The sequence below is a fragment of the Primulina huaijiensis genome, chromosome 18 (genome assembly GCF_012295235.1).
Source record: "Primulina huaijiensis isolate GDHJ02 chromosome 18, ASM1229523v2, whole genome shotgun sequence".
In the NCBI taxonomy this organism is placed as follows: domain Eukaryota; kingdom Viridiplantae; phylum Streptophyta; class Magnoliopsida; order Lamiales; family Gesneriaceae; genus Primulina; species Primulina huaijiensis.
In genome coordinates, this window is record NC_133323.1 from 5,435,085 (window position 1) to 5,458,006 (window position 22,922).

General features: G+C 32.4%; 5 protein-coding genes across 5 annotated transcripts in view; 3 read left to right on the forward strand and 2 right to left on the reverse strand.

Annotated features, from left to right (window-relative positions):
- Positions 1–869: 869 nt before the first annotated feature.
- LOC140964877 (protein S40-4-like) lies at positions 870–2,965 on the reverse strand. The gene is made up of 3 exons (XM_073424848.1): positions 2,626–2,965; positions 1,870–2,441; positions 870–1,004 (listed from the first exon to the last, which is right to left on the reverse strand). Exons 1-3 carry the CDS (start codon positions 2,632–2,634, stop codon positions 923–925), a joined length of 663 nt encoding a protein of 220 aa, XP_073280949.1. The 5' UTR covers positions 2,635–2,965; the 3' UTR covers positions 870–922.
- A 4,573-nt stretch (positions 2,966–7,538) lies between these two features.
- Positions 7,539–8,655, forward strand: LOC140965292 (protein translation factor SUI1 homolog). Its single transcript, XM_073425460.1, has 2 exons — positions 7,539–7,668; positions 8,135–8,655. Exon 2 carries the CDS (start codon positions 8,189–8,191, stop codon positions 8,525–8,527), a length of 339 nt encoding a protein of 112 aa, XP_073281561.1. The 5' UTR covers positions 7,539–7,668; positions 8,135–8,188; the 3' UTR covers positions 8,528–8,655.
- On the reverse strand, positions 8,605–12,333 carry LOC140965290 (calcium-dependent protein kinase 33-like). Its single transcript, XM_073425457.1, has 8 exons — positions 11,423–12,333; positions 10,698–10,841; positions 10,460–10,612; positions 9,996–10,108; positions 9,709–9,876; positions 9,498–9,625; positions 9,308–9,407; positions 8,605–9,222 (listed from the first exon to the last, which is right to left on the reverse strand). Exons 1-8 carry the CDS (start codon positions 12,099–12,101, stop codon positions 9,148–9,150), a joined length of 1,560 nt encoding a protein of 519 aa, XP_073281558.1. The 5' UTR covers positions 12,102–12,333; the 3' UTR covers positions 8,605–9,147.
- A 3,260-nt stretch (positions 12,334–15,593) lies between these two features.
- LOC140965291 (reactive Intermediate Deaminase A, chloroplastic) lies at positions 15,594–18,780 on the forward strand. The gene is made up of 6 exons (XM_073425459.1): positions 15,594–15,844; positions 16,306–16,421; positions 16,564–16,608; positions 17,683–17,756; positions 17,870–17,919; positions 18,517–18,780. Exons 1-6 carry the CDS (start codon positions 15,670–15,672, stop codon positions 18,609–18,611), a joined length of 555 nt encoding a protein of 184 aa, XP_073281560.1. The 5' UTR covers positions 15,594–15,669; the 3' UTR covers positions 18,612–18,780.
- Positions 18,781–21,495: 2,715 nt separating this feature from the next.
- Positions 21,496–22,922, forward strand: part of LOC140965080 (1-acyl-sn-glycerol-3-phosphate acyltransferase-like) — a 4,831-nt gene continuing 3,404 nt past the window's right edge. The window contains exons 1-2 of the mRNA XM_073425129.1: positions 21,496–21,618; positions 21,728–22,383. Of these exons, the coding sequence (XP_073281230.1) occupies positions 22,060–22,383 (324 nt within the window). The 5' untranslated portion in view covers positions 21,496–21,618; positions 21,728–22,059. The remainder of the gene's footprint in view (positions 21,619–21,727; positions 22,384–22,922) is intronic.

The window sequence follows — 22,922 nt, forward strand, 5'->3', positions numbered from 1 at the left end:
GTTGAAACCGACATTTTGTTCATTGATAGACTGTAATTGATGTTTGTCCGTTGTTTGTTGATATATACTCTTTTGGTTTAAAAATAAATTAACAGTTTTTTTTTCCATTCCCTTGAATTACTTAACTAGAAAAATTCAATATTCTCAAAATTTTACAACAAAGAATCATTTTTCAAATTTCATACTTATTCAATTTTCGGTTATTATAAATAGAAAAATCACAAAAGAAATCCCAATAATAATTGCACATCAATAATCATCAAACATTTCAACTAATTTATTATTATTTCAAAAATCTACAACAAGAGATTTTTAGGATAAAAATTCAAACTCCAAAATTCATATACATCATAAGACAATATTATTGCAACTCGAATAATCAAAACTAAATATTCAATATAATTTTAGAATCGTTGAATTTTTATCTTAAAGTTGCATAATTTCAAAACATAAGACAATAAACCAACTAATACACAGTAATGAATTATGATTAATTTATATAAAACGGATAAAAAAATTTGTTCTATGAGTTATATAAAAAAAAATAAAACTCATATAACCAAGGATGGCTCCGCCCTTGAATACATGATAAATATTATATATTTTAATTTTATACGACAAAAAATATATTTTGGGATCTATCAAATTATCTTCTCCATGAATTAAAAATTTTAATTTTGAAAATATAAATTTATGATTTCAACTTTCAGATGCAAAATCCATATTCATCAACTAACAGTCGGCCGAAAATTAAACTGAAGATTGAGACTCTGTTTCACTTGGAGATCTATTCCGAGAGAAGTACCCTTGGATTAGTAGGTCTCTAACAATATTTGATCGAGCGTGTCGCACATGATTGAGCATAGTCTCACCCATTAATTGACTATGCTCACCACAAGTTTCATTTAGCAGTGGGCCAACATCACAAGAGGTCCGTCAACGTAGCCATGAACAACATCACCTTCAGCTCGAAAGACCTCGCCAACTGGCTTCCTCTGTCACCACTGAATTTCTTTGATTATTTTACTAAATTTCGTGGAACAAACTCCAATGACTCAATCGACAAACATCGGGCAAGTATTTAAAAAATGCAATATTTTTATCTTTCTTTTTTTTTTTTAAAAAAAAAACACCTTTATTTTGACACCTGTACGTATTAAAAAATCTGAATTATATATGCTATATGTACAATAAAAGTTACACACGATTCACGATGATTGAAATTATAATATTATCTCAAATGTATTTTTATTTAAAGAACACTTTTAAAAATGCATTAGATGTAGTATTATAATTTTAACATTAATGTGCAATAATATGTAACTTTCATTGTACATATAATCAGTGGCGGAGCCACATTATATAAAGCTCGGGTGGTCCAATTTTTTTTTAAAAAAAAATTTATATGTAAATTTTGGAATAATATGATATTAGTTCGAATTGATCAATTTAAAATATTAAAAGATTATAGGGTTTAAAATTCTAGTTAGTTCGGACAGAGTCATATTTCTGGCTCCGCCACTGCATATAATCATACATTTATCATATTTGCATGAAATTTTAAGTTTGATTTTCGAATATGGAGATAATTAATTTCATATAATGTTTTTGTTTTTATTACTTTAACAAAGATTCAAAATACTATTTACCAAATAAACATCACCATAATGTGGCTAAATTCATCTTCTCTCTTTTTGTGCGATTATTGGATATATGAAACTATATATAGTTCAAACAAGAGCCAACGTAATTAAGTACGTTTATATAGAAAGAAAATTAAAAACTTAATTATTAATGAACACGAAATATCTATAGACAAAGCAATGTACATGAGATTTACATTTGACAGAATTACTGCTGATCAATTACCTGGAATTTGATTCAAGAAAACCTGTTTTGATCAAAATAGCGTTTCTGACCCTGCTTAAATCTCTCCCTTTGAGTGTTCTTCCAGCACCTTCACACACAGAGAATGAGAATATCTCACTCCTGGAAACCTTTCTTGCAATCCATTCATGTGGAGGAATCATATGGTTCTCGTCTTCCTCCTCTTCTTCGCAGTCGTCTTTGCTAGTTTCCCAGCTTTGATGATTGACATTATCAAAGTCGGAATCGGTGGAGAGCCATGAATGAGAATCCCTGATGCTATTCATGGAGCTGGAGCGGTATATTTTGGACCAGTCGGGTATGTCCACCGGGGCTGATTGTTGACTAATTTCCTGACCCTTGGAATGACTGGAAGTTTTGTTGGGTTTTGGAATGGTTCTTGTCGGTGTGATTGTGAGGCGTTTCGAAATGGAAGAGGAGTCCTGATCGAATTCCGGAGCCTCTGCGTCCTGGAAAACTTCCCAAATATCTGCCTCCTGGAATTCTGGGTTTCTCAGAGATGTCCAGCCGCTGCTTCCAGGGCTGTACAAACCGTATAAGTTGTTCTTCATTTCCTGCGGACCAGAAACCTACCAAGGTTAGCTAATTCATCATGCTATCACTCACTCACATGAACAAAATCATATCCTGAAGGCTGAATCCACTCCGAAACGAAATACCATATTAAAATCGTGACGATTTTCGGTATCAAGAATCCAAGATTTAGTCCCAGTAAATAATCTAACCGAAAACACGTACCATGTTCATGAATTGATCAGGCAGTTTCCCTGATAATATCTGCAAAATAGGCACCAATGATATGAATAGCTAACCTAGAGGCACCCTTTGATTTCTCCCGCATGACAGTGGTTCTACTTACCAAATGACAAATTGAAAATGAATACTTTTTAGGTATGTTTAATAATAATAATAATAATAAGCTATAAGCCTGTGGGAGAGGAGAGAATTGTGCCAACCAAAAAGGAAGGAAAAGACAAAAGATTTCTTGAATTGTTTGATCTGAATTTATTGCCCTTTGTCTCTTAACATTCGGGACTTCCTGTAAGGAAAGGTCAAATGGGATTAAACATCTATGAAATATATTCACTCACAATCTTAGTATGGGCCCGAAAGATTCCTTAAAGGACAGAAACAATCCCAATGCGATTTTTACATGTTTTTTTTAATGAAAAAAGAATAATTTTGATATAATAATGTAGGGTTAATTAACATGTTAATTAACATGATGTCAAAACAATAGCTAGGTTTATTTATTTATATTAAACTTTGGGCATATTGATTCTATTTTATATTAGCAAAAAGAGATTATAAATATGTTTTGAAACTTCGAAGATACGATCCATTTTATATTCTATTAAATTGGTATTAAATTTGAAGCACCTGTAATAATTTGTAAGTTTTAGAGAAAATTACATTTTTTATCATGATGTCTCTTTGTGATTTTGATAATTCTATATTATCAGATTTCAGTTTTAGTCATGTATCTTTCGATCTTTTGCAATTGTAATTCTTTTTCCATCGAGAGTACTTAGGGCCGCACACGATATAGTCGAGCTTGAATTTAAATTTTATAGGCTTCAGCTCCGCTCGTGAAAGTATAGAATTACTCGAGCTCCTGCTTGAAAAGTTTGAAAATGTTTGTAGCATAATATTTTTAGGGTTTATGATTTGTATTTATAAGGAAAAAATACTTTTAAATTATATCGTCTAAAAACAATAATATATTGTTAATTAAATAACATGCGAGATACTCAAGTATAAACAATAAAAACTCAAACTTGACTAGAACTCAGTCCAATCATCATCGAGTCAAGTTTGGATCGAGTTGCTCACGAGCTACTCATTAGTCACTTGTTTGTACCTTAGGAGTATTGATGTGACACTACACATGTCAGTTTTTTATTTGTGTCTAGGTATGAGCAAAATTTCGGTTTAATCGAATTAGCCGACTGAATCGAGCCAATTCGAAAATTCGGTTCGGTTATTTCGAAAATTCGGTTTTCCAATCAAAAAAATTCGATTATATCGATTAATTTGGTTCGGTTTCGGTTTTCAAAATTTTGAAATCGGTTAACCGAATTAACCAATAAAATAAATATTATTATTTAATAAATTTTTAATTTTTTTTTTCAATTTTTATATATATTTTAATTTTTAATTTTTATGTTTTTATCCATTTGTGTAGACTGTAGTATTCAAGAAAAATTACATATATAATTAAAGTTAAATCACAAATTTTTTTAAAAACTAATCAGTTAATTCGGTCACCGAATTTAACCGATTTTAATTCGGTTCGATTTTCGTCGTTTATGAAAATTAATTCGGTCGGTTCGGTTATGGCTAAATATATAACCGAACCGAACCGATCGAATGCTCATTCTATTTGTGTCACATCAATATCACGAGAAAAAAAATTGAAAAAAAACAATAATTACAAACAAAGACTTAAATTTGACAGAACAGAGATTCAAAATCAAAATCAAAAAGATTCAAAAAAACACGTAGGACCAAATATACAACTTGTTCCCAAATTTTATCTATTCATTGAATCAAATTATTTTAATATTTTAAAGCCACGCATGCAAGTGAATTCAAATTAGAACTTCTCTAAGTAATAGTTAATTCGGCCTAAAAGTTTTTTCATAAATGAATGCATGAACATCGCACTGATTCAGCTATGCAATGCATTTGCTTTTAATTTTCCCCCCTCGGAATAGCATTAACTTGTAAGACTATATATTAAAAAAAAAAATTAATTTCTGCTTTACGGGCCATATACACTTTCGTGTACATAGACATATAAAAAAAAAATTAAGCTAATTATAGTCAATGACAATATTAATCAAATCATGTTCGAAATTGTACAAGGATTGACTTAGCATGTAAGAAAAAATATCAGCAGAATTTGAGAATTTTAAAGTTCTTTTTCTACCAATTATTTAATTGATAAACATATTAATTACTTGTGATTTTTTTTTTCCATTTTTTTTAAAAGTAATTCAAGGTTCATTATTCTTTAGTCTCCCCATTTAATTTCTTAATAAAGCAACAAAATAATTAACTTTAATTAGTAATCAATAAATGTCAATATTGTAATCGAATAAAGTAAACAAAGCCGCCCGCCATTCAATGAATCTGGCGCCTCGTGTTTCTTTCTTACTACATCTGCCGAAGTTGAGCCAAAAACAAGGGACTTATTATCAATTATTTACGTACAGGAAAAAGCTGGTAAAATTTTATAATCTTGGCGTATGTATATTTTGAATGATTTCAACTCGGCATATTCAAACTTTTAATAAGAATCAATACAAATTTTGTAGTTGTGGGCGTGTCATCAATATGAATAAAAAAAACTAACTTTGATTAATTCAAACGACGTAGGAACCAAATTTTATCGTAAGTTCTAATTTCTTAAGAAAATATTATACTAAAACAAAGGAAAATAGTGGAAAAAACACTAGGATCAGATAAATAATTTCTGGCATGATTATGTATTTTCAATTCACTGAAAATTCATAAAAACGTGAAAAATATAATAAAATTACAAAATCTGGAATGGAATATGCGTAAAATACTTGAAATATAGACTAAAAAGACTAGAATGATTAGGCTAGAACTATTTGATATATTTGGAAAGTGTGTGCAAGTTTGGTCTATGTAGAATGTACATAGCGTTTAGGTCTTTTCCCGTTTAATTATTATTGCAACATTTCATGATCTTGTCACGTCGGCCCGAATTTTATTTTTAGTGATCTTACCATTCAAAAATTTCGGTAAGCCTAAAAAAATCTTGCATATGAAGAAAAATCACAAACCCGTGCCAAGAAGTACAAGCAAGCTAAAGATAAATCTAAATTATTTTCAGTCTTAATTTCACCTATATATATTTTAGCCATATTATCAAATTTTTCTTGGGAAATTGACCGAAATTTAATCACTTCTCATTTTAAGTCTTTTAAGTTTTCAATTTGAAGTTTTAGTCATATAAGTTGATATTTATCCCGTGGAGCTATGAATATGGCTATATCCGAACTAGAATTTTAAACTTTAGAATATTTTAATATTTTAAATTGATCTGCCGAGCTAATATCATATTAATCCAAAATTATACAAAATTTACATATAATTTTTAAAAAAAATTTGGGCCACAAGAACTAAAGCCCATGTATCTATCTATCCATGTGGTTCCGCCACTATATCCTCACTTTTAGTCATTTTTCGCTAGAAGGCTGACGTAGCAGCAGTAAACACGTCAGCGATTTCAAATATCAGATAAGCAATTTCTTGTATGAAATAAGCAAATAACGAAATAATTATATTATTTGTTAGATATAAGTTTCAAAGCTGAGGCACAAAATTTTAAATAAAAAATATTAGCGATAATATTACAATTTTTATTTAAATTTAAGAATAATTATATTTAATAAAATACAGAATTATAAAATTAAAATTTTAGTCCCCAAATTTTGAAATTTATATTTAAAAAAATATAGAATATTTATAGTTTTTATATTATTCTAATAGGACAAAAGAGTATTTAAGTAAAACAACTCAAAAAATGCAATTAATTGGTTGGATTTTTATCCAAAAATAGAGATGGAGGATGACATTGAAGTGATTTGAAATGTAATGGAATGGCTTTGAATTTGTTTCAAATATGAGAAATGGATATGAACTTTACAATCTTAAGTAAAAATGTTTGTTGTAATTCTTAATGATTTAACATTGTTTGTTTTATGTCATCTATACTATTTTATATTATTAAGTTTGAGATACTTAGAATAACTAAATTTTGGTTTCACAGTCTGTTTTAATAATTATATATATTGATAAAATGTTAAAAATTTAATACAAGTTACATGTAACTTATAATATAGAGTTTTTGTTTCAATTGTAGGTTCAATTACTACTCTCTCTTTTTTCCTTTTTTTCTATTTATTTTTTTAATTAATATATCAAAATCGCAGTGTAGTTCCTCACTATTTGTTATAATTACATTTTGATCATCATTTAAATATGTTGTACAATCACGCAAAGTGTGCGTCGATACTCTAATAATCTAATAATTATGAGATGATTTGTTATATTTATGGTAATCTATTTTTTTATCTGAATTCAAAATAAAAATACGAGGACGGAGGACTCCAGCTTTAGCATAGATTCAATAGGAATAACGTATGTAAATGTCTTACGACAATCATCCATTCAAAAGATACATCAAATACCATTTATTCAAGTCAAGTTTATACTTTGTGAAGTGAATTCCATATAAATATCTATCCTCCTATGCATAAATATAACGGGTTGATTTCATCCTACATATAAAGGTATTACCACATGATAGAATCAAATGCACAAATTTAACCACATATACATTTGATCCACTAATTTTTTTAAAATTTTATCCATTTAAATTATGTGGGACAGTGTTCTCACATGTACCATCGAAACTACCAATATAACGAGTGGCGCCGCCGTCAAATTCGATGGACCGTGTGGGGTCCAATGAAAAGAAAGGGCAAGTGCGTGGAATCTACGCGAACCTATTCGAATCCAGGCCAATAAATCTACACCGTCAATATGTTTCGCAGCCGAGGGCTCAGATCAGAAGGTTTAACTAACCATGGTTAGGATAAGAACCGTGGTTTTGACTTAATGTCTGGTCCAGAAAGCAAGAAATTGCCGCCTTTCATCTCTCCCGCCTATAAAAATCAGTCCCCGACACCATTTCTAGTCATTCCACAAATTTTCGAACCACATAATTACTATTGCTGTCACAAGGTACGTCTCTCCTTTTCCTTCGAGTAAGATGAGAGATTACTCATTCTTTTTCTATTATGTTATGGATTTATGTTGGGTATTTTGTTTAGTTTGTTTTTTAATCTTTTGTTCGCTTGCTTCATCGGGACCTCGAACATGCGGTCGTCGTGTTTTTAAAGTTCTGGGTTTCGAGTTTGAGATGTTGATTTTGGTTCTGGAATTCATTTTATCGTGTGATCGATTTTTTTATGTTATAACTTATGTCTTTGGTGGGTTTTTCGTTTTCGAAATTTTGCATTAATTTTGATATATTATAATTAAAGATGAAGTTCTCGCATGGTTGATCAGGGTGATGAAAGGTTTTTAATTTCTGTGCTGGAGTTTGGGATGCTGTATGAGATTCTGAATAGATGGATTGAATTTTTTTCAAGTTGCAGGGAGCAGAATTTTTATTGGTTTTGTTCTTATGACAACAATTTTTGTGCAGTTACAATACAAAAGATTCATCTGTAGGTGACAAAGTTCGGGTCCAACAAGTTTGATGGTTGATAGTGACTTGGAAATTCCGACCACTTTTGATCCTTTTGCCGAGGCCAAAGATTCAGGTGCCCCTGGTGCTAAGGAGTATGTTCATATACGCATACAGCAGAGGAATGGAAAGAAAAGCTTGACGACTGTGCAGGGGCTGAAGAAGGAATTCAGCTACGATAAGATTCTTAAAGATGTCAAGAAAGAGTTCTGCTGCAACGGTAATGTTGTTCAGGACAAAGAGCTGGGGAAGGTGATTCAGCTCCAAGGGGATCAGCGGAAGAATGTATCGCAGTTTCTGATTAACGCTGGCATCCTCAAGAAGGATCAGATCAAGATACATGGTTTCTAAGGATTCAAGAATCGTTTTTTAAAAAGAAATCGTGTTTCTATTTGAGTCCCTTCGATTATGACATGGGGTATTTGCTGAATTATGAATGTATTCGCTCTTTTAATAATGAAGTTGATATCTTGCGTGTTTCTGTGGTTGCCGTAGTTTTGTGTCTGTTTCTCCTCCGCATGACTGTATGTATTGTTTGTGTTCTTGTCATTTGTCCTCGCGAAAATTTTTTTCTCAACTCCTTTTGAATAGAATATACCTCGAAGTGCTGGGGTGAAATCAAGATGTATTAGGCACGCACAACAGTATGTACATGACTTCATATGAACTTGATTCATACAAGACTTTGACTGATCATAAAAAGGACAGCATGGTAACTGAAACTTTTTCAATGCGAGAGAGTGTAAAGCCTTCTTCATATGAAATATTAAAAAAACGCATAGGAAAAGAATCAAGAACAGATATGAAAACATGGGGGAAATAACGGCTAAATGGTTTTGTGTGGAAAAAATATTGTTGGTTCAAGGTGCTCAAAGATTCGGATATGGCGCATTTCCATTGAACTGTCTTTGATCTTCAACTGGAGTGATTTCTTGGCATGAAATTCTAATGATATATACAGGCATACAGCTTTAGAACATCTTGCCTGGCTGTTGAGTTCCAGTTCTCATCATGGTACAGAACTCTTCATAGTTGATTCTCCCATCCTGGAAAAAAGTTTCATGTTTGATTTATATACACAGTTTTTTGGAAAAAAAATGTTGAATCTATGGTTTACAAGAAAAAAAATACATTATCTGAGTCAACTTCAGAGATGATTTCTTTTATGGTGGATGGGTCGCCCATTCCATACTCTTGCATAGCAGTTTCAAGTTCGTCCCTCGTGATGAACCTATAACAATGTATAAAAATGCCTCATTCAGTATACATGCATCAATCCTTTATCAAGTTAAACATCGAAGGGCCGTCTTAAGACGCTTACCCACTATTATCTTTGTCGAAGTATTGGAATGCTTTGTACAGATTTTCTTCCCTTTCTAATCTGTGTCTGTGCATTGTAGCGGTAATGAACTCAATGTAGTCAATCGTCCCATTTCCATCCACATCAGCCTGAAAGTATTGAAGTCAATTAAGTTATAGTTACTTGAGCATGATACACACACACGCTTGTATATACGTATATCTCGTCTTACCGCGTCCATTAGCTGTTTAACTTCAGCCTCAGTAAGTTTTGAGCCGAGTCTAGCCAATCCAGTTTTAAGTTCTTCGTAAGTGATACTGCCACTATTATCAGTATCCATATTTGTGAACATTGCTTTAAGCCCTTGAATTTCTTCTGCAGAAAGATTTTCCGCGATGACCTTGAATTGATCATCGACATGTCACATTATAATGAGTGAGGGGTTTAAAGAGATTTCTAGTTTGTAAGCATTCAATTTATACCAACTGTTGCAAAGAACCTGAACTTCAAGTTATGTACCTTAAGTGCAAGTTTTTTAAGCTTGTTCATTGCCCTGAATTGCTTCATCCTAGAGAGCACTGCACTGTCTATCGGTTTATCTGATGCTTCCCCTCCTCTAATCCAAGGATGCTCTATACAAGCACCAAAATCAGTGATTTTAGTTGAAGAGAGTACATAGTTTTTGCTGAATTCCAGAACAAAACAAGGATAGAATTGGCTCTGCTAAATTAAATTGTGGGATGAACATTAAGATATAGGTAATGGTGAATTCAAATTTCTAAGAACCGCATAGTCTCTCAAGAGTCACATTTAGATTGATATGTGACATGGACATGCTGCTCCTCCACCACAAAAAAGTACTAGGACACTTTACTTAACCCATGGTACGAGAAAGCAGAAAATACCTCTTTATTTAGAAAGAACACGTAGAATAAATACTAGGAGAAATGTGATGTAGAATCGATTCCAAAAGAAAGGCATACCAAGAACTTCGGCAGCTGTAATTCGTTTCTTCGGATCCTCACTAAGCATCCTACGTACCAGATCCTTGGCGCTAGGTGAAATTGAGGGCCAAGGTTGACTTTCGAAATCAATGCGTCCTCTAAGTATAGAATCAAATATTCCTTTCTCAGTTTCTGCAATCAATAGTCATCACAATTTTCAAGCTATAAGAAATGTAAACAGAAATCAAGAGAGAGAAGTTTGACAGATGGATTTTACCAGCCCAAAAAGGAGGCACACCGCAAAGTAAAATATACAACATGACTCCCGCACTCCATATGTCAGCTTCTTTTCCATATTTGCGTCGTAAAACTTCGGGTGCTACGTAGTAGGCACTCCCTACTACATCCTTGTATGTTTTACCTGCAGGTTTTGACATTGCATTAGAACTTTGAAAAACTTTTGGTCCATAATGTAAGAAGAAAAAGTTTGTTGAAGATGTGTGCAGTAAAAACTTCCGAAAAATCTTGGTCTAAATGCAACATGGGCACTCACAAATCACAAATCAGAGTTCATTATTCATGTTTCGGGCATACGTCAGTGGATTTTTAGCCTCGTCCATATTAAACTTAAAGCTTAACTTTGTTATTTTTTTTTGTTCAAAAAATTTTACTGTTCTGAAGTCATGCAATCTCGATGAGAAATGCTACAATCACACCACAGAAGAGCTAAAACGAAAGAATCCCGAAAAATTTGTCAGAAGAAAAAGTTTCCCAAAGATCTGTGATTCGGAAGATTGTCAAGCCTTTGAGAAGTGATCCCCTTGCCTTTTGATACTGACTTCAGTCATACATATAAGTATCCAACACATGCTCATAAGTCTAGACTAGAATATGAAGATGGTTCCCACCAAATCCAATCATAGCTCTTTCCCAAGTTGACGTAGGATCGCAGCAACAAACGAACAAACAAATCCACAAAAAAAAATTTGTCAAAAACCTTACCTTCTTCAATGAAAACCGATAACCCGAAATCTGTTGCTTTGAGAAGAGCGTGTTCACTCTTATTAGATAACAAGAAATTCTCTGGCTTAAGATCCCTGTGCATCACGCCCATAAAATGGCAAATGTGCACCACATTCACAATGCTTCTGCACATCGAAGACGCGTCCCTTTCATTGTAATGTCCCTTGGCAATAATCCGATCAAAAAGTTCTCCACCTTCACACAATTCCATCACCAAATGGACCGAATCATTGTCTTCATAAGCACCCTTAAACTCAACAATGTTAGGCTGCCCACTCATATGCTGCATTATCTGAATCTCTCTCCTCATATCCTCTTTGTCGTTCTTCGTCACGAGTTTCTTCTTGGAAATGGACTTGCACGCATACTTCTGACCAGTTGAAATATCAATGCAGAGATGCGTGACTCCAAATTGACCCCTTCCCAGTTCTGATCCGAGGTTGTAATGTGCTTTAACATCCTCATACGGCTTCCCAAGAATCGTGTTGTTTGCTTTGTGAATTGGTGGCTGCGGGTTTCTTGGAGGTGTTACGTGCGGTAATTGAGCTGCGTAGCCCGGGGACATCGTGAATTGAATTGGGTTGTGGACTCCGTTTCTTGATTTCTTCCCATTAGCATTTGACTTCGCATCTGTCTGTTTGCTTACACAGATCCCCATTTTGATCCTCAATAGAACAAACACAGACGTGAATCAAGAAAATAATTGAAGAAACACAGCCCAGGCAAAAAAAAAAAGATGTGTGCTTGGGAAATGGATCAAAGCATATAACCAAAGGAAAATGTACGTATTTGTTCAAGAATCAAGAGCCCAGATGACACATTTTATTGGGAAAGAGAACGAGTCCTTTTTTTTTAAAAAAAATGTTGTGAGAAGTGCGAAGCGTAACTTGGTCAGCCATTATCACGAGTTCAAATCTTGTTACAGTTCAGGGGATCACCTAGGAACGCGCCTTCCTAGGATTCTGCGTCATTGACCGGGCCCATTGTGGGCGGGGGATTATTTTAGTATTATTATAATAAATGAATGTAGATAAATTAATATATGATTTTTTTTTATAGTAATAATAGATTTTTTGTTACCAAAAATTAAAAACATGAATCTTGGACTTTTTTTACGACGATGAAACTTGTAAGCCAGTTGTTATTGGTGTGTATCAGATAAACTCTCAGGTTTATGCATTAGTATAGCAATTACGCTAACCACGTAAATAATATTGGGCAAATCTTTATATTAAAGGCTCGTTTTGGACACTAGGCATGTTATTGTACCGGATCGGATCGGCTCCAGACTAGATTAAAACAGTTCTGGAATGTCGAGTGATGAAATCGAACCAATCTTGTATGGTACCGGATTGGATCAGTTTAAGGTTTACAAAGTTGGATCAGTTCCATATTTACGAGTTTGTGAGTGTAACTCGATCTAAAACGGAAATCGAATTAAACTTGATTGAAATCAGATTCGATTGGATCTAATCCAAATTGGAATCAATCAATTTTTTTAAAAAATTATTATGTATCTAAAAAATTAGATATAAATCTCCTATCAATTCTTAATTTATTCATTAATTATGTACATACGTGTTATCTAATATAGCTATATGAAACCGGTCATGAACTATGTTTTGTAGTGAATTCAAATGGATCATATTAAAATGGTTTTGAATCTATTTTGGAAGAATCCAATCCGATTTATTATTGGCGTTGAATTCTGTTTAACCAAAAACCGGTTATATTAGTTCTCAATAGTCTGAATTAAACTGGACCGAATTTGGATCGGTTGGGACTGAATCAATCCGTAAAACATAACTATTAAATGTATTATCAACTTAAAATGCCAAGAAACTACGAACGAAATGGTTGATTGTTTCCAATATACACAAGTGGTTCTGCTGCTGATCGGGTCAATTCAAATACAAATAGGCAATAGCTTACAAAAATAGCATATTTCTTAGTATTTAAGTTTTGGTTTTTAGTGAACTCGACGGGCCATCGGGAATTTCGCATGTTGCCGTTTATTTAATGTACTTATTTATTTATTTATTATTATTATATTTATCATCAATCCAATTACATGACCTGGATAAAAAAAGTTTAATATATATATATCTATATATATATTGATATGACATCCGTTTATTGTGTCAACATCTCTATCCATCAATTACACGTTACTTTTATATTAGATATACAATTTAAATATGATTTATCTTCATAAGTCCAACAATTTTGGTCATTGTCTAGTTTAATACAAGAAATAATAATAATAATAATAATAATAATAATAATTGTGATTAAAGTTGACATTTTATTTGTATATTTGAAAGGGTCTTTGGGAACTGGGTTCGAGTCAAAATTTTTATAAAACGATACAAAATATAGAATTTTAATTAGATTTATGAATTTTCCATTAGTCGTATTTTCATTGTATTTATTTTTTCTAAAAAAATAAATTATGAATATATATTCTGGTCCCCCTCCCCTCGTATTTTAAAATATAGATATTTTTTTTTTAAATCTCTGTTGTTTTCTAACATATAGTTATGCTATTTATTTTTTTATAGAATCCAAAAGAATATTCTGTACGCGTTTCCGATTTGTCCAAACACGTTTTTTTTTTTGTAATATCGTATAACGTGCAAGCGTCAAAGTATTCACTACCATCTAAGACACGTTTTCTCAAACAGCAAATTCGGTCATCTTTGTACCCAATAAGTTTAGTAATTACTCTAATAAAATAAATAAATATATTGTAATGGCTTACTTATACATAAAACCAAGAACGAATAAATTTTTTGGTCTATTAACTTGATCGATTTTGGTCTACTAATTTTTCAAAATTCCGAGGACAAATTTTTGTCTATTAAGTTTTCAATATACACCCGTCACATTGTTTGCTTATTGTCGTCGAAGATATGCAATTTGAATTTTAACAACAATCATTACATTATTTTTTTCATCACGTGAGAACCCCTAGTCGCTATCGTTTGGTATACATCAGATAAAACATCGAACTCACACGATAACCTGTGAATCACGCTAATCCAATAAACCATATTGAAGCTCGTCCGATAAAATGTTTATAGAAATAATCGAACTTCAAACTATTGGACAAGTACTCACATACTTCACCAATTCGAATATCATTTTCGAAACAATATACCTCCTTGTCTCACGAGAATTTTTGTTTTAGCATAATGTCTAAAACCAATTGTTGGATTTATATAAATTGCAAGCCATATATTTTATGGAGAAATAGATTACTAGAGGAACACATATCCCTCTGCCCTGACTAGAACGTCTTCATAAACTGCATAAAGTTCTGCTAAGTAAGGAGATAAATTTCCGGCAATGCAGTGAATCTGGGCAAAGAGAACAGTGTCCTCGGCATCTCGACCCATGGGGGCTATTTTAAAAAAAAATAACCTCATTTAGTGTATTTGTTCAACGCATGAGGATGTTAATTTATTTTTAAAAAATGTTAACTTGTTCTATTTTCCCAAATATCCCCTCGAGGCGTTGCCCCAACACCCAAAAAAAGTATAGAGAATCAATGATCGCAATATCTAAATTAATTTTAATAAGTTTTGTGGTTGATGATTTCCAAACATGAGTCAACCGCTAATGGGTGTAGATTTCTCCAATTCTGGGAAGCTACTTAGAAAAGCTCCCAGTATCGTCCAATCCAGAAATTTCAAGTTATTTTTAGGACAATATCTTACTAGTATATATAAAATGAATATTTAATAATAGATGTGAGGTCCACTGAAAAATCGCCCACGCATATATTGAATTTTTTAAAGATAACATCTCATTACCTCGTCCAACAACTGAAAAATCAATAGATCCCATATATATTGACTTTCTTAAGGATAACATCTCATTCCTCGTCCAACCATATATAACCGAGAAATTTGTCAATAAACCCGAAATTAACTTGAAAATCTCATTTTTTTTAAAAAACAAACAGTTGACCTTATCAATAACATCCTCGAGGAATGTTTCAATCCCTGAAAAAGGAAATTATTGCGATTTGGTCCTCTAGATTTTCCTTCGACACCCAACCATCAAATAGGATCGCTTAGTTAGTTTATTTGGGCAGTCCAAATTTAAAAATGGTCCAAGCCCAAGCCCAAGCCCAAGCCCAAGCCCAAGATCCTAACGCAGTTGGGGACGCTGGTAAATCCGAGTAGGTCGTGCAGAGCAAAGTCGCTGTAATAACACAATTGATGGCGTGGTGTGCGAGGTCTTTTCATTTGCCTGCCGTTGATGTGGGCGTACTGCGCAATAAGGCGCCATTAGCCGTCGGCGTGGGTTGCGTATCCTTGGCCGGCGTCAACGTTCGCCGCTCAGCCCGATCTCCTCCCTTCGCTTCTTTAGGCATGTCTACTCATGCTAATGCAGGTCAATCTTAGGCACTCGCTTACATTTTTCATAATGCAATTTGATTCTTATTCTAGGTTTTTTAAAATGAAATGTTCGGTGGGTTCGAAAAAGAGTTACTGGTTGTAGGGATGAGATTCTGTCGTGAAGAATCTAGTTTGAACTCGATGGGTTCTGTAGACTCCCCGAAGCTTTTGATGCGAGCGGTTAAATGTGTAGAACAAGGGGGTGGGTTATTTTCTTGTGACTGATGATCTTCATTGTCAGAAGTTGTTCGAGAAAAATGAATTATTTCGGCATTCAATCAAATTTTTATGGTTGCAAACGCGATCAAGTCGTGTCTTTTCCCTTGTTTAAGTTCCCCGGCTCTCATGAATTTGCTATCAATATTCTTAATCACTCGAATATTATTTTAGTATTAGCAAAAGAGATCTTCATCATAAAATAGTGCTCATAGTGGTTGCATTGTTAAACAAACCTAGGTATAAAGGAGGCCATCCATACCGAAAAGGCTCCCGCAGCATTGGGGCCGTATTCTCAAGCCATCAAAGCAAATAATATGGTTTTTGTGTCTGGGGTTCTTGGATTAGTTCCAGAGGTTTGTGACATCAACAATCCATTTCAAGTGATAAGATATTTTCTTTAATTTAAAGTTATACTAGCTGTTTCATATCTGTTGTAAATTTGTTGTATGCATCCCGCAGTGCCTGTCTTTAATCTATTTCATTTGTTTTACGCAGACTGGAAAGTTTGTCTCAGATAATGTAGAGGAACAAACTGAGCAGGTAGGATATCATAACTAATTGTTCTCTTTGATTTCTTAGCTATTGAATTTCAATGGAATACTAGCTTAGAACTTATAAATTAACTGGATGCGTAGGATCTGGAAAATCGAAGCCATTTGTGGGATGAGAAGTCTGACGTCATTTAAATTTTCACAATGAAAACTTGGGTCCGACAAAAATTTAGGAATAATTTGAAAGTATTGTAGGAAGACCTTTTATATGTGTTTTGGTTGTTTGACAACTCGACTCGTCCTCTGTGCTCATTGTGGAACTTGAGCATTTAATAATTGCACATGAGTGCCCCATGAATAAAATTAAGGGAGTAGATAATACTGCCTGCCTGAAACCTCCAGAGAAGGACAGCTGGCCATGATCTGTAAGTTTATCAATATTAAAGAGGGCATTGTGTGAGGATTGAGGAGTGCTCAAAGCCTCAAATCATTTTCTTCTCCTTCCAGCTTGAATAACTCTTGTTCTATTCTCCTCGTGCTTGAATACCGGAAGTGACAGACCTAGGGAAAGTGGAGCTTTGCGTCATGGATTATGCCCTTGTGGTCTATGTTTTTTGAATTGACTTGTGGTCTATGTTTTTTGAATTGACTTGTGGTCTATGTTTTGTGAATTGACCTATGAATCGGTCATATTTTGAACATGGGTTGAGGTTTTTTCTGTTTGGTTTACCAGTCTTTTACATCATAATGAGTTGAAGTAGAACCGAAAGGATTCTTTGCGAATGCACCCAGACAATAATATTGGTTAGTTTATCTCAAATGTCTTAGAGTTTACGAATGATCTAATGATAATTTTGTTGCTTCTCTACTTGTAAAAAGTTAGTTGTCTACTGATGAACTGTTTAAGGTATTCTAAAAATTTCTCAAGTAATTTGTTTCTACTATCATTTGCAAGAGATTGCCTTTCTCCTCAGCAGCCTTCTATCATTCTGATATATGTCTCTTTAGTGAGGAATTAAATCTAACTCTCTCTGAGATATAAATCCATTGGTAATATTTTTGTCATTTTCTACAATTAAATAAACGGCTTGCTGACGTATTGAACTCATGCATGATGGATCAGGTACTTAAGAATATGGGTGAGATACTTAAAGCTAGTGGTGCCAACTATTCTTCAGTTGTGAAGACTACAATCATGTATGTGATCCTCGTTTTGTTTCTTCCATGGGCTGGCACACATACAAAATCCACGTGACAAATTTATGTCTCTTCAACATTTTTAAATAGCGTCATGTTTTGTTAAATTGCAGGTTGGCTGATCTGAAAGACTTCAAGAAAGTCAATGAAATTTATGCTAAATGTGAGTTCTTGGAAGTGAAGTTTGCTTGATACTATAGCATCTGAATACTTACATGCATTTATTGTCACTATATAATCATCAATCTACATTATTAATTAGATTAATGTGTTCTCTGCCCATGCCTAAGCACCAGGATTAGTGGTGAATATCAGTTGATATGTATGAATTTAGATTTGGTGTGAGTACTTGTAAACCAATTGGATTGATTCCTTCTGGACCCAGTTTGTTGTGCATAACCTGTGTCAAACTATCAAGAGAGTGGCATGCTTAGCCTGCTCTCCATTTGTCACCTGTGATGGCATGTTGTCTTTTCTGTTTTCAAGAGATGATTAGAAAACGCCAGTTTTCATGGTTTTTATACTCATTTTATGGTTATAAAGAAAGGATGCAAATTTCATGAGATACTTGAAGCTTGTATATTGTAAGGTTTGATACTTCCAGACAAAAATGTTGGTTTATCTCTGAATGCGGAGTTAACACATCCAGTATGAAAAGTATCATGCTGCTAAATGCCCCGCTTTAATATAACCATTTCACTTTGATTTGTTATTTGTATAAACGGTGAGCCTTATACAGCTATGCCAAATTATGTTGCAGATTTTCCCGCACCTGCACCTGCTCGTTCGACCTACCAGGTTGCAGCACTGCCCATGGATGCAAGGATTGAAATCGAATGCATAGCTGCACTATAATAGCTCCTCATAGTGTATGAACCCAACTTATTTGCTGAATAAACTGTAATTAGGACAAGGGAGTATTGATGCCAGAACCTATGATTGTTCTCCATTTATTTTGTACGTGAATATGAGAAAAAGATTTGAATTTATCTGAAATGCCGAAATCACCTGCGGCTTTAGCCCATCTTGGTACCAACATAACTAGCTTCTGTTTTGCATAGTTAACATCTATTTTTTATTAGTGCTCACGGCTTGTTTGAACAAAATATTACCTGTATATCGATTAACAAACAAGAACTATGCGTGGAAGATTTTAGCAGAAAGTTGGGTAGGGGCTTCCAGTGTTGCCTGTGGAGATGGAGCAACCGATACACACTATGATTCAGACCAAATGGTTTATCTCTCAAACTCTAACCTATTTTATGTTTCGGTTTACATCAGTTTCATTTTCAAATATTTATTTTATGATGATAGAACCGACAATCACTATTTTTTGTGCACACTAGGAAAGCTCTTGGATTAATGTAGTAGCCTACAAACAACGTTAGCCAGATAAACTATATTAAGCGAATTTTGTGTAACACCCTCACCCAAGAATGTGTTGGTAGGAGTCTAGGAGAAAACAAATCTATTTTTTTATTCAAATATCATGGGTATATCGTCTTTCAACCCACAAACCCAAAATGTCAGTCTCATCGGGGGAAAAAATTTGTACAGTGATCCACATAAAGATATTTATGCACTTCTTGTATCCACATGTTTTGTTATAGATGAAAATCAGAACAAAAAATTGAATATATATTATAAATATATAAGTTTCTAGTACTAACTATTTCAATCTAAAATAAATATATGAGTTTTTAGTGCTAATTATTTCAGATCTAGTATAAAAAACATCTGTTCGATGTACAAAAATCTTTCACATAAATGTGTTTTTATATTTCATATATCTTAAATTAAAAGTGTAAATCATGATTTTTTTTATACCTAAAGTTTCTTAAATTAGTGCAACAAATTTGTTAATTGTTTTGTACCCAAACATATATAGTAAGTGTTGGTATTAATAAAATTGTTTTAATTTTATACTCAAAATCTTATTTTTTATATCAGATCCGAAACAATTGATATTCTATATTTTTCATGTTTTGTATCGGCTTTTATACGTGAAAAAACATGTTGGCACATGAAATACAATTTTTTTTATGGATAATGGAATATAAATTTTTTTTTTAATGCAAGAACTGACTTCAAATTCAAGTTTGAGTTTGAGAACATCCTGTATATATTTATAATTAAACAATATGGATTAATCAGTGGAAAATTCCATGAAAATAATAGTTTTGTTCGTTATTGGAAAAAAAAATTATGACCAAGGCAGGCCCGAAACTTGTAAACCACACAATAAAGAAATGTCATATCCATCACATATATTTTTATGTTGTCTTGTCCAAAACAAACAAAAGCAAAACAAATGGCAAACAAAAAACGTATAACACGCGTAACAAGTTTCCACAAATTTTTTAAAAAAACTTCATTTTCTATTATATATTTATTTTATATTTAAAACATTTTTATTATATCTTTAGAAAAATAATATGTAAATAATATTTAAAAATAATAATATATTTGATTTGATTGTTTAAATTTGGTATAAAATATATATTTTTCCAAAAATTAATATAAATAAAATAGAGATATGAAAGATAATATTTTAAATTTTAATTAATTGATTTAGCTGATATTTGATAAATAATTAATAATTTCATGATTGATGTGTGATAAATAATAAGTAGAAAAATTTGCAACCAAAAAAATGATACGATTCCATCAAACCAAACATAACATTAGGGTTTGGAGTCATATAAATTTTATTTACCAAAAAATATATATCAATTAATCAATAAATTAATAATTTATTATATTATATATTGTATTTAATATTTAAATTAATATAGTTATATATTTTATTAATTTAATCAATTAAATACAGATCAATCTATTGATATGTTGGAAAATAATTATAGACAAGTGTGAACTAACAAAAACCATATATAGAATTAACTTTACAAAAAAAAATCATATATTAGAGAAAATATATAAGTTAATTGATATTGTTAAAACATCAAATACTTTATTTTTAATCTATCTGATACCAAGGTTTTGTATTTTGAACGAAGTTTCGTTTCGAAATCAAATTATAACAAATCTTTCATTCNATTGTTAAAACATCAAATACTTTATTTTTAATCTATCTGATACCAACGTTCTGTATTTAGAATGAAGTCTCGTTTCGAAATCTGATTATAACAAATCTTTCATTCAACTAAAACAAATTAAAATCATGACAAAAACTTGTGTGAGACGGTCTCACGGGTCGTATTTTATGAGACATATCTCTTATTTGGATTATCCATGAAAACGTATTACTTTTTATGTTAAAAGTATTACTTTTTATTGTGAATATCGGTAGGGTTGACCCGTCTCATAGATAAAAATTCGTGAGACCGTCTCACAAGATACCTACTCTGAACTCATAACATGTAGGTTTACAGAATTTATATTTATATTAAAACCTGAAAAGTTAAAAATAAAATATTATACGTAATACGAAAAATTAAAGATTATCTAGTTTAAAAATAAGTAATAGTAAACTAGTATTTTAAAAAAAATGATGCTCATTATTTTCCTAATCTCCATAACGTAAATGATTTCACAAAACTATGTTAGACTTTTTATAATTTAGTTTATAATTTATAAAAATTAAAAATAATTATTTTATAGAAAATTATTACAAAATAATATTATTTTTTAAAAAATACCCACGCATTCAATAAATATTTTATATCATCACGCATTGTTGCCAAACAACGTCTTCTTCGTCTCCGTGTCTCCGTTTTTAGCTTCCGACAGAGCCATTTCACCTTCTTCAGCAACCTGTCTTCTTCGTCTCCGTGTCTCCATTTTTAGCTTCAAGTTTCTTCAAAAAGCCATGTCTAATTCGACATCAAACGCCGGCATTTAGGTATCTAAATTCACTGTTTCATTAACCTTTGACAGAGTCTTGGATTAGTTTAACTTGTTTCTTGGAAACTACCCAACTCAGGATATTGACAAAGGTGGTTTTTCTGCAGTTTCCAATGCGGTATTCGTTTGTTTATTTGACAAGATTTTATTAATCCTGACGAACATTTTCCTGGTGGAAGTTCTTGAGTGACAGCAATCATTAAGTCGCTCCAATCTTTCTGGTGTATGTTTTGTGTTTGTTGCTGTGAACCATTATGAATTTTGAGGATATTCTCGAGTTATTTAATCGGTCGTGCCTTCTTTTTATGAAATCTTATGTATGGATTGAGTTGGTTTTGAAAAATCACATGGCTTTGATTCTTGGAATTTCTGATACAGTTAATTAGACGAATGGTGGCTTATATATACACTGGATTAACAAGAAGTTTAGCATTTATACATGGAGAATTCTGGGGTGGGCATGTTTCTAAGGAACGGGAGATTTGGGAGCTATTTTGATGCCAACTCTGGGATAAAGTCTGCGGCTACGCCACCACGAAAAGTGGCGGTGAAGGAACGGAAGATGTTGGAAACCAATGATTTGGGTGCGGAGGAGGATGGGTGGTTTGTGGCGATGATTTCATGGGCAAGAATCGTGGTATGCTTTGTGTCGATGATGTTTACTACATTCAAATGGGCTATGATCATGGTGGTGCTTCTGCCATGGCCTTACCAGAGGATTAGGCAGGGCAACATATATGGCCATGTCACTGGAAAAATGCTAGTAAGTTTCGATATATTGTTTATTTGTGCTAATGTTGATGATTTCTTAGCCAAGATTACATGTTCAATTACACCGTATGGGGGAAGTAAGTCAGGATTCAAAAAGTACTTTGGACTGGCTCTGTCAATGTTAGATAGTAACATTAGATATCATTTATTTAAAATCGAATTGAATTTTCTAAAATTGAATTAACAAAATTTTTTTCGACAAATAAACCGATCGAATTTTACTACGAAAACTGAATAAAAAAAACCGAAAAAATATGTTATTTGAATCGATAACTGAATTAATCGAACTTTTAACTTTTTTTTTTTTAAAAAAAATCGAGTTTTAATTAAAAAAATATATAATATGAAAATTGAATTAAATAAATTTAAATTGTATTTATTTTAAAAAATATATACTTTTAAGTNTATTTTTTAAAAATTATCCATGCATTTAATAAATATTTTATATCATCACGTCATTGTTGCCAAACCAGATAAATTCGAGGCAATTTAAAATCTAACTCTAAGTAAATTTTAATTTTAAATATTAGT